We start from the raw sequence: 19336 nt of genomic DNA, 5'->3' as shown, positions 1-19336 counted from the left end.
CTCTGAAAGCTCTTCCACTAAACTTGAAGAACACACATAACTTACCACCAGTTGCCACCAACCACCACCATGCACCGTCGTCGCCTCCTACCGTCGGCAAACAACCGCTGCCTCTTACCATCGTCGTGTCGCCGCCATCAACTCCACAAGCTCCAACGGTTCCAGATCTACGATTCCAACCTCAGATCTATGCTTTTCACCTCTGTATTTTCGTCTATAGATCTATGAAAAGATCTGATGAAAACACCTACAACACCTCCATCATTGTCGAATTAACATGATTGCTACCAATTTTCTTTGTGTTTCATGTTCTGATATAGTTAGATCTAAACGATTTTGGTGCTTTTTCTCATCCCTGGTCTTCTTCCTACTCCAGATCTATCTAGATTTGGTCAGATCTAGAATCTCCGCCTTCAAATTTGCTATCACTGCCACCTCCACCTTCAGATCCACCACTTTTTCTTTGCTGGAACACTAAAAAAAAGCCACATTATACTTCTTTGGTGATAGATCTACGATCTCTGATGACAAATCTATGATACTTTTCTCTAGATCTACGAGTTATGCCTCTATATCTAGAGCTCCGATGACATTTGAGACCGCCATAACACATGCTACCTAGCCACTCTAGTGAAAAATCACCAGCTTGGCTCCATCTCTTTCTCTCTAATTTTCGATGAAAACCACCACATATATGCATCAGGTACGTCGATTTTTTTTTTTATTTTTATTTTTATTCCTTCTGTTAAGCTGTGAATTTAGTGTTATAATCTCTCTTTTGGTGTGTACTTTTGTTAAATTAGTTTTAACTGTTATTAATTTGTGAAATCATGCTATTTAATTATAAATCTAAGTTTGTTTTCTTATTTGTTATAATATTTGCATAAACTCTTAAGTTGTGAATCCACTGTTATTACGTAGTGAATCTTGGTCTATTTCCTTATTATTTTTTTATAATATTTGCATAATGATAGTGTTTTCTAAAATAAATTAATTTTAGAATATGTGTTATTATGTTAGTGTTATAAAATAAATTTATTTAGGTTTTTAAGCGTGAAATATAATGTTTTAATGTTTCAGTTATTCTTTAGTTATGTTAAGGTAAGTTTTAATTGTTATTAATAAGAAAATATAAGTTTTAAGTTGTGAATGCATGAACTTTTATAAGTTTTAAGCTGTGAATGGATGATTTCAATAAGTTTTAAACTACAAATGCGTGCTTTTATAAGTTTTAAGCTGTAAATGCATGATTTTTTATACAAATATGATTTTGTAAATGAAAGACATTAGTTTTAAGCTTTAAATGCATGGTTTTTTTTATAAGTTTTAAGTTGTGAATGTATGCTTTTTTTATACAGATCTGACTGTTTCATTGAAAAATATGAATTTTAAAATGTGAATGTTGTGAATATATGATTTTTTTTTTGATGTTTTATACTTTCTTATATTACTATTTTCTCAAATAATGTTAACTTAGGTTTTTTAAAATGATGATTTGTAATGTTTTAATGTTTATTTATTATTTAGTTATGTTAATGTTAGTTTTAACTGTTATTAATAAGAAAATAGATGTTTAAAATTGTGAATACATGATTTTTTTATAAATTTTAAGTTGTGAATACATGATTTTTATACATGTATGGTTGTTTCAATAAAATACAAAGGTTTTAAGTTGTGAATGCATGTGCTTTTTACAAGTATTAAGCTGGAAACGCATGATTTTTTATGCATAAATGTTTGCTTCAATGAAAAACATAAGTTTTAAGTTATAAATGCATGATTTATTACGATTTTATATAATTATGAATAAAGTATCTATAAATTAAACTATAAATATCTATGTAAATAAACTTTTGAAAGAAGCACTACCTTATAGATCTAAACGTATAAATGTAAGTTTTAAGTTAAGAATATGGCTTTGTAATATTTGTGTATTAAACTGTGAATTTATTAAATTAAGTTGTGAATTTTATGTAGTTAACTATCAAAATGATTGTATTAAGATGTGACTTGATTGTACTAAAGTGTGAATTTTTAATGAATTTTGTGTTAAAATATGAATGATTTATGTATGAATTTTTGTATTTATTTTTTTGTGAATATAATTATTTTTTGTGTTGTATAAATATGTAAGAATGTATTCGTTTATATAATTATTGCATTAAACTCTAAATTAGTGAATTAATGTGTTTATTAAACAATGAATATAGTATTTAAGCTAACAATGTACGATTTTATATACAGATTTGGTTTGAAAGGAATGATGGTTACCACGTTGACATACATGGATGGTGTTAACATGTGTTAGTTGGTGGTGGTGGTAGAGTTTGAGTTTGGCTTTCCTAAATTAGTGATATTATGATTGTATTGAATTGTGAATTTTGTGTACTAAACTATGGATTGACTGTATTAAATTTATTTATTTTGTATTATTTTTATGTTAAAATATGAATCGATGTATGAATGAAAATATTATACTGCAAAATTTTTAATTTTGCTTTTTTTTTCGTACCAAAAATACAATTTTTTTTTGGATTTTAACATTTTGAATAACTAATGTGTACATATTTACTTATAAAATAGGGTTCTTACGGTTCTTAATCTTTTGTGGTTCTCATTTGAACCACTCCCTATATATATATATATATATATATATATATATATATATATATATATATATATATATATATATATATATATATATATGGGAAAGGTGAATATACCCTTGAGGGTATATAACATTGTGTACCCCAATTCTTGAAACTACATAGTTTTGTTTAATGATTATATTATTTCCTTAATTCTTTCCTTATTTTTCTTATTTATTTACATCAATTCCTTCCCATGATTTTCAACTTCTTATCGACGTTTTGAAGAAAGAAAAATAAGTTCAAACATATCGAAGATGCTATGACTCAACAGAATTCGACAAAAAGCCATCGACTTGGTGGCTCACCGTGTTCTACCCAATCAATCTTACCTCTTCTTGGTCACGATTACGAATCAGAAGATTTTTTAAAAAGATGTTTCCTAATGAGAGCCTGGTTTAACTTTTCTAGTAACTAGTAATATCCAAAATAATCCTTGCTTGCAGCAATTTAAGTTGACCAAATTTGCAAAACAAAAAAAGCTATCAGGTTTGTTTAAGAAAAAAGATTCACATCAGGTTACTTTGGGAAAAGAAATTACGATTGTACAAAATCCTTCGCTTTTGATAGTATTCAAACTTAGATTGTGGACTAAAACACAACCTTTAGCGAAGGTTTTCTGATATTAGGTTGTTTTTAGAAAACCTTGTGCAAAATCTTATTTATTTGCAAATGTATTAAAAGAAGCCCACCAGGTGTTCGAAAAAATGTCATCTCATATATTCTAACAGTTTTTTTTCATTTTTGATATGAATCAAGTTGTGTATTTTCCTCTCTATTCGAAATTCCCCAACCTCACTCTCTCACCATCTCATCTATTTTAGTAGTTTTTTTCATATATTTTAACAGGCTTTTTTTTTTTTCCGTTTTTGACACTGTTTTTTCATTGTTTCATAGTCTCTTTGGAAAATAAAATGTTATGATATGTGCAACTCAAGACATTGGAGACCGGCCTTGTTATATGCTTTCATCAACATAAAAGGTTAATAATACATAGGTCTAATTGCATATGCATTCTAGTTACTCTCATGTTTTATGTCTTTCACATCAATTTTTGTTGGTCATTATGTAAAATGTTTTTAGTTAGTGTTTCACTAGCATGCCTCTTAAGAAAATAAACTTTAATGATCATGGTAAGAGAATATATGTTTGTTTCACAATTTCTGCCATTTGATTGTTGATTTATTTGCTGTATGAAATGGCACGTTTTGGCTTATTGAATATGTTGTTTATGCGACGGAAGATTTATGGGTGTTTGTTGTTTGTCAGATTTACCAAGGATACTAGAGGATTAATTATTACTTCAATAATGCTAAAATGGTCATGTTCTTCAGGAAATCATGTTAATGCTCAAGGGGAAGTTCTAGCACTTGTAGGAAGAAGTGAATTCAATTAAGATTTTTGTTGAAGAAATGGTGGGAATACCTGAAGAATTAGAAGAATTGTAGGAACTCTAGAAAAAGTTTGGGTTTATGTATATGAATAGACCATGTATATCAGAAAATGTATAGAACATAAGTATTTTTTTTTGATTGAGCTGAAATAGCAACTTACTTTTCATTTTTATCCAAAAAAGCGATGTACTTATCCATATTTGGGACAAGGTCAAAATCGTCGAACAAAGTGAAAAACCATCAAAATTACGTGTAGGCTAACCTAAAACAAACCAGAAAATTAAAGATTCCAATTTAACATCTATTAAAACATCATCTTGTTTGTAGCATAACCAACAACTTACATTTACAAGCAGAATTAACAACCAACTGTTCATTTTATAGCCTGTACTTGACTTTTTTTATAGCCAATTTTTCTGATAAAGTGACACATACACAAAGATTTGAATTCATATACAAATTACATGACTATATAAAGCATAGACCTATACAAATTTCATGTAAAAGATTGTAAGTATATATTAATAATTAAATGTGTATAAACTTGATCTTGTATAATATGCCAAGCTAATGACAACTGTAATAAAGTTTGATCTTTTATCAGACCTTCCCAATCCTCTAGGTTCAATATTTGATGAAGCTTCATTTAAATTTACCAAAATCTCCATTTTCACTTCTTCAGGGATTCCCATGAAATCCCTTCCATTCTTTGTATTTATGATTTATAATGTAACGACCCAATTTTCATGTCCAAAAATTTCGTTATAAAACATTTCATAAGAGCATTAATAGTTAAAACATTGTTTGATTAAACCATTTCACATCGAAAACCAAATTGAAAACCACAACATTCGATCAATCAAATATCAGAGTATCAATCCCAGAATAAACTCGTAACTACGGAAACAAGAGAGTGCGTGTGTGTGACATGTTGCTACCGCGCCGACTCCTTTCCCCTAGCTGAGGAGGTACCTGAAACCAAAACTGAAAACCGTAAGCACGAAGCTTAGTGAGTTCCCCCACTGTACCACATAACATGAAATCACATAACATACACATATTGTCAGGCATATCTGGGTGCCCGACCTACCCCTTTGGCCCTCTCGACCGGACATTGCCTAGCATATCTGGGTGCTGGCCTCCTCTTCGGTCCTCTCGACCGGATACTGCCTAGCATATCTGGGTGCTGGCCTCCCCTTCGGTCCTCTCGATCGGATACTGGGGAACTACTTCTCCCCTCTACTACTACTTCATAACATGTATCGCAATATCAGTATCTATCTAACATGGCTGGGTATGACTACCCCTTCGGCCCTACCGACCGGATATCTCGGGGACTATCTCCCCCTACTGTCACTAGCACATAGCATAATATCATACTAGCACATAAACACAACACAGGTAGTAGTAATCCCTAGATGAATATCACAGAGACAATCATCTACATACAACTCCTATGGGTGGGCCGACATTGTGGCCGTAGACCCACCGCTACTGGAAGATAACTCACCTCGAAGTAGCTGCTGATCTAATCGGGAACTGACTGTCTACTGCTGCTGCTGCTGCTCCGGAAATCCTTCGGCTGCAAATCCCACATCATACTTAATCAAACACTGCCAATTGTCTTTTGGGTAAAATGACCATTTTACCCCTGATCATGCCCTAAGTCAAAGTCAGAGTCAACTTTCAGTTGACCCGACTCGCTGAGTTGGCTCTCCAACTCGCCGAGTCCCTACCCAAACGATTGTCCTGAATCCCGTTTCTACTCGTCGAGTTAGGCTATGACTCGACGAGTTCTTCTTCTAAACTGATATTCAAGTCCTTCATCCTACTCGCCGAGTTGTATGAACAACTCGTCGAGTTCATCTTCATCCGATGAACACTTATGCGGCGACTCGCCGAGTTGTATGAACAGCTCGCCGAGTCCGTTCTTGATCTAAGGAGATTGCCTTGAACTCGCCGAGTCAGGGCATTGACTCGCCGAGTTCCTCCATAGATGAGTTCAGCTTCCGACTCACTGAGTCACACCCCGTGACTCACTGCTCACTCGACACTACGAAAAGGGGACAAACTCGGAGACTTGCGGACCGACTCGCCGAGTCAGATGAACGACTCACCGAGTCGTTACCATGAAATTACTATATGGTCGATTCTGCTTGAATCCAGCTCATGCCATACATAGATCTGGGCTCCTAGGGCCTGGTTATCACGTAAAGTTTCCAACTTTACGTGTAAATAGACAACCATGAAGGTTTTAAGGTCCAAAATGCACCAAAAGGGGTAGATCTAGGGCTTTCATGCAATATGGTTCCAAAAAGACAGTAGATCTGAGCTCCTGGAGCTCAACCATGCCTAGATCTAAAGGTCAATCAGCTTATTACACACCCTCAAACATACACAATCTTGGAAATGGCTCAAAGAGGACTTTAATGGATCTATAAGGGACAATAAGCTTAAAAACAAAGGGGTAACGAGCTATACCTCAGGGGAAACGTTGGAATGACACAGAGATGCTTGGCCTTCTTCTCATCTTCTTGATTCACTCTTCCTTCTCCTCCAAACTTCAAGAACACCAAAAAAACACTTCAAACTCACAAGGGAACAAGGCTAGAGAGAGATATAGGGCTCTGAGGGTGAATGGGGGCGAGATTGGGGTGGAGAGAGAGTTTAAATAGGGTGCAAACCCCTGAAACTTAGGGTTTCATCCAACAGCGGCGACTCGTCGAGTCCGGAATATGGACTCGCGGAGTCACCAACTTAAACGTGTCCCGGGTCCCGTATCTACTCGGCGAGTCGAACCTATGACTTGTCGAGTCCAAGGCTAAAAAGAAGAGAAATACTCAAATAAGATTTACGTACCAGGAACCAGGTGCTACATATAATCTCCTATCCCGAAGTTGCATCAAAAGAATACAAATAAAATTTTTAAAAATAGTAATTGACAAGATGATAACCCATGCAATCAAAGAATTCTTAATAATTGGATCAATTTTTATTACTTACTTTGATTTTGGGACCCTCATTCTCAATCTCGTCTCTTGAAAAAGACATAAATACCCATATAAGGTCTCTAAATGCATACCTAATAAGGCATAAATCATCTTTGCTAAATAATATGTGTGTTTGTTAATCAAAATCAATGTCAATGCTTTACAGCTGGTCCCCCATGAAAAGAAGCAGTAGCAGGTCACCGTACAAGATTGACATGTGATTAGGAATTGGTCAATTCGAATGCAATAGTTAAGCAATAATCCCGACATTTTGTGATTCTATCTAGAAATTTTGATGAAGGAAAAGGTATTGTTGAGACTTTCTATATTACATTATATTACATGAAATTAAGTTCATAGAAAGTATTGAACATCAAAACATACTTTAATATGCATAATATGTTAGCAATTAGGTTTATATGAAGTGTTGAACATCAAAACATACCTTAATATGCATAATAAATTAACAATTTTGATAGAATTCTTCTTTGTAGTAGTTTTGTTTCCAATTATTATAGACTATTTTTAAAATTTTGATGATAAGAATGATGAATAAGTTTCTGATCATAATTAATGATAACTATGATCTATTATACTCCCAAGGTTCTATTTGTGTCTGTTGTGTAAATAAATTAGCCGCCACTTCAACTGAAATACCCTTTTCAGCACTTTTTCAGACCACCCTATGTAGGCATTATGTCGAACACCTGGTGGGTAGGCTACATATATTACAATTGCAAGTGAAACTGAAACCCAAAAATGTGAATTAAAAGCAAGCGACCTAGAATACCCAAAAATTTGAATCAAAATTAGATATCAATCCGAAAAACTTAAAAATGGGGAAACTTTAGTAAGATATGTAAGAAAAAAATCTTTGATTGTTGCTGGGATTTAGATATCAATCCGAGAAACATAAAAATGAAGGAAATTTGTTGAAGATGATTAAATTGATGAACCCAGATGGTGAACTTGAGAAATAAAATGAAGAAACATGTTCTACACGTTGGTCGTTCTCTCCCTCAGTTCTGTCGTTGGTTAATGGTCGACATGAACATTGAATCACATAAAACTCAAACCAAAGAACTATGTGTAATCAGTTTGTTTTGGATGAATATTATCGGGACTGATTAGGTTTTTATGAAATTAAGGTAGATATCAAGAAGGAGAATGAAAAAATCCAATTTTGATCGAGGGATGGGGGACAATCGTAAGCATGGAGATCAGAGAGGAAAAAAAAGTCAAATGGTTGTGAAGTTGATTTCTGTTAAAACGACATAGTTTAATATCTGGGTACCCAACCCTTAAGGGTATATTCACTTTTCCATATATATATATATATAGGGTTAGGTTATTTTGTTTTCACTATCTGTTGTGTGCATGTATGATTGATTCTGGACCAATCATTTTAGTTACTTTAAGAAAGTAATTAATGCATATTACATGTTGAAGATATAATGGGTATTAATTACATCCTTTAAAAACGTCCTTTAAAATATATATATATATATATATATATATATATATATATATATATATATATATACACACACACACACACACACACACACACACAAACATCCTTTAAAAACGTCAGGTTGTGTCAGAAATTCGAACCGGCGGCGCTTCCGTGTAAAAAGAGTTTGAAAGTGGCCGAAAAAGGGATGGGTGGCTTTACTTTTTCTGACAGAAAACTTCGCCCAAAAAAAGGCTCCAGTCGTCGGAAAATCATCGGCGTTAAGCTGACTTCAACTTCCACACGATCGCATCTAGGTTTCCCTCTCATGTTCTTCATTTCAAAGTCATTCAAACCTTTGTTTAATTGAAATCAAATAGCAAGTGAGTATATCTCCTTTTACTTCCTTTTGAACACATAGACCCCCAACAATAATGGTTTCAAGTGCTCAAAATGATCCAAAATATAAACAATTCTAGGTAACTGTTTCGTGATTGATTTTGGTTGTCCACCCTCATTTCCAATTTCTAAACATTGGCCGATCAGTTCACCTCACAAATCATAAGTTATGTACTCAAAATGGATTCATCGACTCCAATTCATACACAACCAATGGCACAACACATTTCCCTTTTCATCATATGGGAGTTGTAGATTAAGACTATTGAATCTTCCGTTAATTTCTTATCCAATTAGTATTTAATTCAATCCGCAGTGCTCCGATGCAAGTAACAATGTATCGGTGCCAACCAGCCAATCAACCAACCAATACAAATTTTACCCTAATAAACAAAACTTTGTGGATTTAGGTAACGTGCTTTGACTTTACTTAAAATTCTGTTGATACGAAAGGCTCCAATTCCACTCATACAAATTTTATACAAATTTTCTCAAGTTTAGTCATTCAAGGCTCCATTTCCACTCAAAATACTCCAACTGAAATAATAATACCTACTAGACGAGTTTCATTGAAAAATGCAACTTATGTTGATTTAGGCAACCTACTTTGGCTGTATCTCAAAAGTGCCACAAGTTGATATGCTCGAATATCCATATCCATTCTTTTAAATCAATTCCATATGATCACAATACTCAAACTAAGAGTATAAGATACAAGGGTGCAATAAGATGATTTTTCACCAAAAATGTATATCTTCCTTTGTCCTTTTCATTTAATCTTTACATACTTTTACCTTCTTATAAAAAATTTTGTATTAGTTTAGGAAGGTATAGCTTCCTTCCCTTCATCTTTTGGATTTTTTTCTTCTATTATATATTAGTTAGGGTTCTTCTATACATTTGAGCCTTTACAATATCAATTACGCAATACTCAAAAGAACATTTATCATGAGTTTAGAAAACTAACTTTTTTGGGAATATTATATTACAAAAAAGTAACGCAAACCTTGTCAAACCAAGTCTCTTTAATTTATCAGATGTTCTCTTTGAAGTTCCATTCATTGAGTAATATTGTACATGAACAGGATTCAAATTTACAATAAGTTATTACCACTTGACCGAAACATATCCTAGCAACATTGGAGATACCATGGTGTAGGACTCTATGTTTAATATGAAAACAAGTTCGGTTCATTGCATTGCAGTGCCAAAATGCACAGCCTAAGCACACAAAAATAAACAAGAAAGCCAAATTGTGAAAAATTAAGATACTCTTTGGTGAACAATTAGCATCCTGATTGCTGACCCCTGCCACTTTTCAACCGATAAAACAACCTCACCATCTGTGGTTTTGCTCAGAGTGCGCCTCCAAGACTTTCTCCCCGACCAACCCTAGTGTGTTTTCTGATATAGTCCAAAAAAAGACGATTTGGTTTAAAGATGAAGAAAAAACATTGAATGATGTAAACCAAATACTTTTTTCAGAAGCAGTTCCACAAATCACCAGATGCCTTGAAATGGTTCAAGCTTCAAATAGTATGATCAATAGTAACAAAAAAACTTTAAAAGCCGTAATGGAAAAGGGTATACAACTTTTGTGTGTTAAGTTAGCTCCCTGTATGTATAGTACTTAAAAATTTTCTTACAATGTAATTATTAATTTTTGGTTGAAAAACTAATTATATCGTATCAATTTCAAAATTCAAAACAAAGTAAGATGATCAGTACTAGAAAACAGAGAAATTAAGTACCTGCTATAATAGTTGTTTGTGAATAGGCTTTTCTCCCGAGCCTACAGAGGCTCTCCAAATCATCCCTAGAGCACTGTGTTATTCACATATCCACATAGCACACATCATCATTCAAATCTATGGTTTGTATCATGGATCTAAAACCTAATGACTGCAGAAGCTCTCTCGACCCACAAATACGCAGTCCACTCGACAAGATAATGATCCGAGAAATATGACTTATGCATGCACAATGGCAGAGATTGAGATATTTTAAGCATTTCATCTTACAAATGCTGGCCGGGATATCTTGTAAAAGCTTGCAAAAGCTGAGATTGAGGATCTCTAGACGTTCTAATCGGTCAAGATCCTCAGGTAACTTCTCAAGCAACGAACAATCATCAAGTTCGAGAGATTCAAGATGTTTCAACATACAAATGCTATCAGGAAGATATTTAATCTTTGCAGATGTCAAACACAGATTCCTTAAACATTCTAATCGGCCAAGATCTTCAGGTAACCTCTCAAGCAACAGACAATCATAAAGTTGAAGAGATTCAAGATGTTTCAACATACAAATGCTATCAGGAAGATCTTTAATCTTTTCAGATGACAAAGTTAGCTTCTTTAAACCTTCTAATCGGCCAAGATCCTCGGGCAATTTCTCAAGAAACTGACAAGAAAGTTCGAGGGATTCCAGATGTTTCAACATATAAATGCTATCAGGAATATCTTTAATCTTTTCGGATGATAAACTTAGCTTCCTTAAACATTCTAATTGGCCAAGATCCTCGGGTAATTTCTCAAGAAACTGACAAGAAAGTTCGAGGGATTGCAGATGTTTCAACATAAAGATGCAATCAGGAATATCTTTAATCTTTTCAGATGACAAAGTTAGCTTCTCCAGACATTCTAACCGATCAAGATCCTTAGGTAATTTCTCAAGAAACCGACAAGAAAGTTCGAGAGATTTAAGATGTTTCAACATACAAATGTTATCAGGAAGATGTCTAATATTATTTGTACAAGAAATATGTAGCGTCTCTAGACATTGTAGCTGATCAAGATCCTTGGGGACCTCTGGAATACTGCCTTGGAGTTTAAGCTCTCTTAAACCTTCTAACCCACAAATGCTTCTTGAAAATGTATCAAGGTCTGTGCAAGCACACAGACCAAAAGAAATAAGCTTCTCAAGGTTTCTAGTCAATAAGGGTCGATCTTCTTTATAAAAACATTTAAACTGAAACTTTGGCAAATTAATGTCGGGGTGTAATGGGCATCCATCTAGGGACTCTGCAATCAGATGTAACTCAGCTAAAGGACCAACCTCACTACAAGAAGCTTTACTCTGCATGTCAAACTTAAATGAGATAAACCTCAAACAACCGCTTAAGTCTAAGAAGACAATCTTTTTTAGCGATTCATTGTCCATGTGAAGTTCTACAAGATTGGAACAATTTTTAAGATCTAACGTATTGAGATTTGGAGTCAGCCTCAGATCAAGGTTACTGATCTTTGAACACCTGATGTTAAGCAATCTGAGCTTTTGACATATATCACCCATGTGAAGTTCTTCTAGATCAGAACACATTTCAAGATCTAAATACTCGAGATTCGGAGTCAGCCCAATGTCAAGGGTCCTAATCTTCGAATATCCAAGTTTGATGGATCTCAGATTTGGAGATCTATCAGCCATGTGAAGTTCTACCAAAGACGAACATCTTGTAAGATCTAACTGCCATAGATTGAGAGCTGACCCAAGGTCAAGGGTCATCAACCCTGACCAACTTAGGTCAACAGTTTCGAGCTTTATACATCCAGCAAGCATGTGAAGTTCTACAAGATTGGAACAATGATTAAGATCTAACGTCTTGATATTTGGAGTCAGACTAAGGTCAAGGTTCCTGATCTTTGAATGCCTAATGTTAACAAATGTGAGCTTCTGACATTCATCGCCTATGTGAAGTTCTTCTAGATCAGAACACATTTCAAGGTCTAAATACTCAAGATTCGGAGTCAGCCCAATGTCAAGGGTCCTAACCTTCGAATATCCAAGTTTGATGGATCTCAGATTTGGAGATCTATCAGGCATGTGAAGTTCTACCAAAGAAGAACATCTTGTAAGATCTAAGAGCATGAGATTGAGAGCCGACCCAAGGTCAAGGCTCCTCAACTCTGACCAACTGAGGTCAATGCCTATAAGCTTTTTACATCCAGCAAGCATGTGAAGTTCTACAAGATTGTAACAATTCTTAAGATCTAACGTTTTGAGATTTGGAGTTAGCTTCAAGTCAAGGTTCTTGAACTTTGAACGACTGATGTTAAGGAATGTGAGCTTTTGACATTCATCGCCCATGTGAAGTTCTTTTAGATCAGAACATTTTTCAAGATCTAGATACTCGAGATTTGGAGTCAACCCAATGTCAAGGGTCCTCAACTTCGAATATCCAAGTTTGATGGATCTCAGATGTGGAGATCTATCAGGCATGTGAAGTTCTACTAAAACTGAACAGCCTGTAAGATCTAACAGCTCCAGATTGAGAGCCGACCCAAGGTCAAGGGTCCTCAACATTGACCCACTAAGGTCAAGGGTTATGAGCTTTATACTTCCAGAAAGCATGTGAAGATCTACCAATTCACGACATCCTATAAGATTCAATGTCTCTATATTTGGAGTAAGCCCAAGATCAAGGGTCCTGAGCCTTGACCAACTAAGGTCAAGGATTCTGAGCTTGTTAAAAACCTATAATATAAGAAAAAAAAGTATGGTGAATATTGGTGTAATAACAAGGCAATGGATGCATTGCATTCAAATGAGCAACATAAAAGAAATAATCAACCATAATTCTACCTTTCTTTCTCCCCCTTCCCAAAGTTGTATGATTTTACTGGAATTCATCTCAAGTGCAGCAAGATTATTTGCTTTAAATGTTTTGGGTAAAGACCTAAAGGGGTAATAGTTCCATTGCAGATATCGTAAAGCGTCTGGGAATTTACTAAATTTCCAATTCGGATGAGAACATTCGCTTTTACTTTCACCACGCACGTAAAGAAATCTAAGTTCCTTCATTTTTCTAAGACCTTTCATTAGAATTTCCGGATTGAGGTCACGTGTGTCAAATTTTATATATCTTGTCTCTTCGGTACCCTGTAATAAAAAAGAAGTCATCATGAAAGTTGTGTCGTAGTTAATGAAAATGTGTTAGCTTTAACTTAGAAATGAACTTGATCCTTACCAAGTCATTAGTCAATACATCTTCAATTTCCTTGGTAATCCACAATCGACTATGTTTGTTAGGCTTATCCGGGTGCAACCGACGAACAATATTCCTGCCCATCTCTTCAATATGGTCATGCATGCCTAAGCACTCTTCATCATCAGAAGAATCTTCGTAAATGGTTATGAGAGATTTTTGCTCAAGAACTCTTAAACCAGTTCTAGCATGATATCCACAACTTTCAAGCACTTTGATTGCAAAGTCTTTCGACCATCCTTTAAATATACATGCAACATCTAGGAATATTTCTTTGTAATCCTCCTCTAGACTGATATAGCTTATTTCTAATTTTTTCAGAGTTTCCAATAACGGAATTGTTTTAAGTCTTTTAAGAGCATCTACCCATTCAAGCTCATTTTTACCACAAAGAAATGAACCCAAAACTTTGATCGTTAAGGGAAGACCAGCTGCATAATGCACAACTTGTTGTGATAGCGCTTCGTACCCTATATCTGGAATCACTCTCCCAAATGCATACCTACTGAAGAGGCAAATTGCTTCTTCATCTAAAAACAACCGGACATTATGAATCGACTTCACTCGATGTGCTATGAGCACTTGCTCATCTCTTGTTGTAATGATAATTCTGCTTCCTGGCTTAAACCAATTCATCTCACCGGCCAACGCCTCAAGCTGTTCTATATGATCCACATCATCTAGAACAAGAAGAACCTTTTTACCATGAATCCATCTCTTCATCATGCTTTTCCCGTGATAAACACTACTTACCACGATGCCTTGATCCTTTATGATGTCAGAAAGAATTTGGTTCTGCAAGGACTTCAATCCGGACAAAGAAACATTTGAAACTTCCCTAACGTTCTCAACGAAGCTTGCACCTTCGAATTGGAAGGATATTTGATCAAAAACAGCCCTGGCTAAAGTTGTCTTCCCACCACCTCCCATTCCCTTGATCCCGATCATGCGAACATCATTTAAACTTGTTCCTAGAGATGACAAAACATCATAGATCCGGGTCTCCATGCCTACTAATGTTTCATCAATGCTGAAATTGACGGATCGTAACTCTAGTGAAATTTCTCCAACAACTTTCTGGATGAATTTAGCTTCATGCCTGTATTTTAAAGAAGATTTAATTAGCTTATTTAAAAATCCCACATGAAGAATTTTACTTTCAAATCCAACATACATATTTACATGAAGTAATAACATAGTTGTATAATTAATCATATTTCATGTTCAAAATTTTAATAAGACTCCGAGCTTGAATTAGAATTTGACAATACAACATGAGATGCCATGTCCAAGCCTTTTACATCCAGGGTAAACTCAGATTAGAAGAAAAAAAAGCAGAGTGAAAGAAAATTGCAAATATATGATGACAGAATTATAAACACCTTCATACGAGAAAGTAAACTAATAAATAAGTCAACGACTCAACAATGTTTTTTTTTTTAATAAGGGTTGAACTAAAGCAAAACCCTCAAGCACCTCTATTCTTAAATTAAGAAACTTACTAAAATCAGAAACCGATTTGGAATAGTAATGATTAGCAACTATTTAGTCGTTTTGAGCCGGATTTTTAAGAAATTGGACATCGATGGTGCTTGTGTAATGTTTATATTATATTTGACCTTGATCGATTCAAAATGTCGCCAAACTTGATATAAAAACCAGAAATAAAGAATAATGCAAATAAATTGATGAAGTGATTACCTATCGGCTGTATTCTTCAACTCCCATCCGGCCAGATCCGCTGCTTCTTTTAGAGCACCCCTCCACTTCTCTGCGGCCTCTTCATTTTCATGATCGGCAAAGGCTTTTTCAACTGCCCCACTTTGTCTGCGGACTTCCGATGGTTCGACATCATAGAAGATGGGGTAGGCAGTATGCTCGGTGGTCTTGTGACACTCCATTATCTTCACAAGCTCATCTAAGCACCAAGAGGAAGAGGCATAGTTTTTGGAGAAAACAATGATATAGAATTTTGAATCTTCAATGGATCTGATGAGTTCATCACAGATCCTTTTGCCCTTTTTGATTCTGTCATCATCCTTGTAAGTGTGAATGTTTTTCTGCTGAAGAGCATAATAAAGATGATCAACGAAATTTGTACGGGTGTCTTCACCTCTAAAACTCAAAAACACATCATACTTAAAACTCTTGTAAATGGATGAAGTAGAAGAAGACGCCATTGATAATACGCTCTAAGTCTTTGTTGAAAAACACTTTAACATAACGATTCCAAAGAAAGGAGGAGATGAAGTGAATAACCCTCGGCACGATGGTTCAATAATGGGAATGTGAAAGTCAACCCCAAAAAATACAAATAAAACCAACCAAACCTACCGCTTGTATTTTATTTATTTATTTTTTGCTTATTTAAAAATCGGACCTTTTAAAAATGGTTATATAATTGACAGCGATTACATAAATGATCCTTGTGGGTCCAACAATTACCTTTCCATTAAATTTTTTCCCCTTTTTCACCATTTGGTCATAAAATGGGATGTTTGAGATTGTTTTTAAAACCACTTATAAATTGTTATTCGGTTTTTTAGACTATTAGGTTTTTAATTTATAAAACAATCAAAAATCCAAAATAATAATCCGGTTTTGCTAAAAATCAATCAAAAATTTTGAATATCTGAACCAAATAGTCCAATCCAAATTGTCCAATTGGACAATTTGGTTTTATCGAACTAATGAACAACCCTGGTATTGATCTATGTTGGAAGAGCTATAAATGATCAATAATGACATGAATGTTCTTTCGAAATGTGCAAATCAAAGAGCCCTTATTCGATTTGTCTCGTTTAAATACATCAACTTGAACTAACTGAAACATGTTTCGACATCCATTTGCTTCTTACTAACACATGTGGATATAAAGTAAAATAAAATTCTTATCGAAGAACCCTAATTGGAGTACCTCATCATCAAAGAACCCTGATTCGATTCAGAAGATTGATTTGGGAGGTGGCATAGAGATACTGATGAATAATGTATCCACCGGGGAGGTGGGAGTTCATTAGGTCTAAAAGGGCATACCAGTTATTTTGGTGTTTGGAAATGGAGTTGAACCATCCAGAGAGTGGAGAAGTCGGAGTGGTGCCTACTCATTTCTTTTAATTAAACTATAAAACCGTTCAGAGAGTGGTAGAAATAATAGAAAGGTAAAAACTCAAAACTCGTTTGATATGGGCTATGGAGTATGGACCTATGGACCGAATAAGACAATGTATAATTACTAAATTATGTGGTTATCCTAGATTGAACAAAAGATCGGATTTGAACTAATTTCAAAAGGTTTGAAACCGAACGGTCTAAAACTGTCACACCCCAAAACCACGAACGGCGGAAACGTTCAAGGGTGAGGACGTCATGTACAGTATCACAACAATGTAAAATAGTAAACAAGCAACAACATCATCCATTGCATTATAAGTAAAGTTTTAATACATGTGTGTTCTTCATTGTAATAAGACACCAAAAATATATGATCAAAATAAAAGACGAGACTTGTCTGCTCCGTCTTCTCAAAACCTGGTCATTGTACCTGTCTACTGATGACCTGAGAATACAAGTTATTTTGAAAGAGAGTATCAGCTTTAAAGCTGGTGAATTCATAAGTATTTAAGTGTCATTGTCTTGCTTACTAAAAGTTGTTTTAAGAGTCATGTAAACCTTTAAAAGAAAGTGTTGATGTAAGTATGAAAAGCCCTAGAAAATCCCTTATTTTCTATCAGTGTGAGATGTAGTCTTCTACCAAGACCCGAATGTTTTGTAAGTAAAATGATAGTTTTTCCTTCTATTGACTAGTACTAAAGTTGTGACAACCCAAAGTTATTCCGTTACATTTCCCCGTTACCGTTAACGGAATTTTCCACTGTATACAAGTTCCGTTAATTAGAGGTCACCAATTAAATAAATATTTCAATTATATATGTCGTTAAGTCGTGATAAAAGGAAATAAAAACACATAACACACATAGTCCATTATTCGGAAAAAGTTAGTTTTTATTATCACGACCACTAAATCGGGTGCGACCAAAAGCCCCGTTTAACGGTAGTATCGGGTAGAATTCCACTGAGCTCCAACTCCCACCCATATATAAAGGGGAGTAAACTCCATTTGGAGACTTTTCCTCTCTCTCTCTCTATACTCTCTCTCTAGGTTCATTTTCGACTCCAAAACCGCGATTTACGACTCCTAAACGTAAGACTATCAATCCTAACTTGTTATATGCATGCATTATTGTCTTTTTAGCCTAAAAACCACAAGATTGAGACATGAAAAAGGAGTTCACGGCCTAAGCTCCTCCTTAGGCCGTAAACACCCAAAATGAGGCCAAAATGACCCCAAAATGTCCCTAAAGGATTTGAAATAAATTAAGGGAATTGCCTAGGAGTGTTTAAACATTAAATCACATGATTTTAGGGGGTAAAAGAGAGTTTACGGCCCAGGCACATGCCAAGGTCGTAAACACCTCTTAATCATGTCAAAATGCCCCAAAAACACTCCCAAACCACCCTTAGGCTTAATACATAATTTAGGGGCTTGCTATTTCGGGTTTAGAACATTTAAACACAATGAAATGAAGGGATAAAAGGAGTTTATGGCTCAAGCATGTACCAAGGCCGTAAACACCCCTAAACATACCCAAATGATGGCTTTAATCCCCCCAAATGGCCTCACACTTCATTATAAATTGCTAGCAAGGTATTAGGGGCTTGAAACTTCAATAAACTCAAGGAATGAGAGTTTACGGCCGTAAACTCCCTTAGGAGTTGTACCTGGGCCGTAAACTCCATTAAGATGCCCTTAAAGACCTTAAACCCACTCATGCCTTTTAGAATTGGACCTAGAAAAACCCCACTATCAAGATTGAAGCCTTAAAACACACTAGAACCCCTCACCATGAGTTTACGGTCGTAAACTCATGGTGAGTAGTCCCTGGGCCATAAACTAAGTGATTAGAGTTTACTCTTGGAGAGTAAACTCCATTCCTAAGCCATACACACCTTTAGACGCTACCCGGGACACCCCAAACACTTAACCAAAGTGTTTTCCGCTCCTTTGAGTGCGTATACTTATTTAATTAGTATTAAATATACTAATTGTATGTGAACATATGTTATCATATGTTAAATAGGTCTCTAAGTGTGTCCAAGTCCTTACTTGACACCGAGCACTCAACCGGCACCTTCGTCGGATCCACTTATATCAGGTGAGTTTATACCCCTGAATGAACCTTTTAAATGTTTTTACATGTTTTATAGGGGGGGGGGGGAATACAAGTTAAACATGCCAGTTATCATATCAATCACATGTGATTGATAGCCTGCATGCACGAGATTTTACCACACTGTACACTATTTTACCGAGTAGGATACTATAATGGTTTTCAGAAAGGTTTTCAATTGTTTCAAAACTCTTACTTATACTGTTTTATCTAAAATTCATTTTAAACGGGTTTATA

The 19336-nt window shown here is 35.0% G+C and overlaps 1 protein-coding gene across 1 annotated transcript; it reads right to left on the bottom strand.

Annotated features, from left to right (window-relative positions):
• Positions 1 to 10635: 10635 nt before the first annotated feature.
• On the bottom strand, positions 10636 to 16162 carry LOC111916143 (disease resistance protein RPV1). The gene is made up of 4 exons (XM_023911776.3): positions 15570 to 16162; positions 13851 to 14967; positions 13466 to 13762; positions 10636 to 13357 (listed from the first exon to the last, which is right to left on the bottom strand). The coding sequence occupies exons 1-4, from the start codon at positions 16046 to 16048 to the stop codon at positions 10718 to 10720; spliced, it is 4533 nt and encodes a 1510-aa protein (XP_023767544.1). The 5' UTR covers positions 16049 to 16162; the 3' UTR covers positions 10636 to 10717.
• Between the last annotated feature and the right edge of the window lie 3174 nt (positions 16163 to 19336).

Source organism: Lactuca sativa, chromosome 5 (assembly GCF_002870075.4).
Source record: "Lactuca sativa cultivar Salinas chromosome 5, Lsat_Salinas_v11, whole genome shotgun sequence".
Lineage (NCBI taxonomy): Eukaryota > Viridiplantae > Streptophyta > Magnoliopsida > Asterales > Asteraceae > Lactuca > Lactuca sativa.
Note: the sequence above shows the minus strand (reverse complement) of the source record. Positions and strands in the feature narration are given on the sequence as shown.

Excerpts from the sequence above, each read along its gene's own strand:
- LOC111916143 (XM_023911776.3), bottom strand. The coding sequence starts at position 16,048 with ATGGCGTCTTCTTCTACTTCATCCATTTACAAGAGTTTTAAGTATGAT. Across the intron at positions 14,968-15,569 it reads TTGAAGAATACAGCCGATAG|GCATGAAGCTAAATTCATCC; the intron begins GTAATCACTTCA and ends TTTAAAATACAG. Across the intron at positions 13,358-13,465 it reads GGGAAGGGGGAGAAAGAAAG|GTTTTTAACAAGCTCAGAAT; the intron begins GTAGAATTATGG and ends CTTATATTATAG.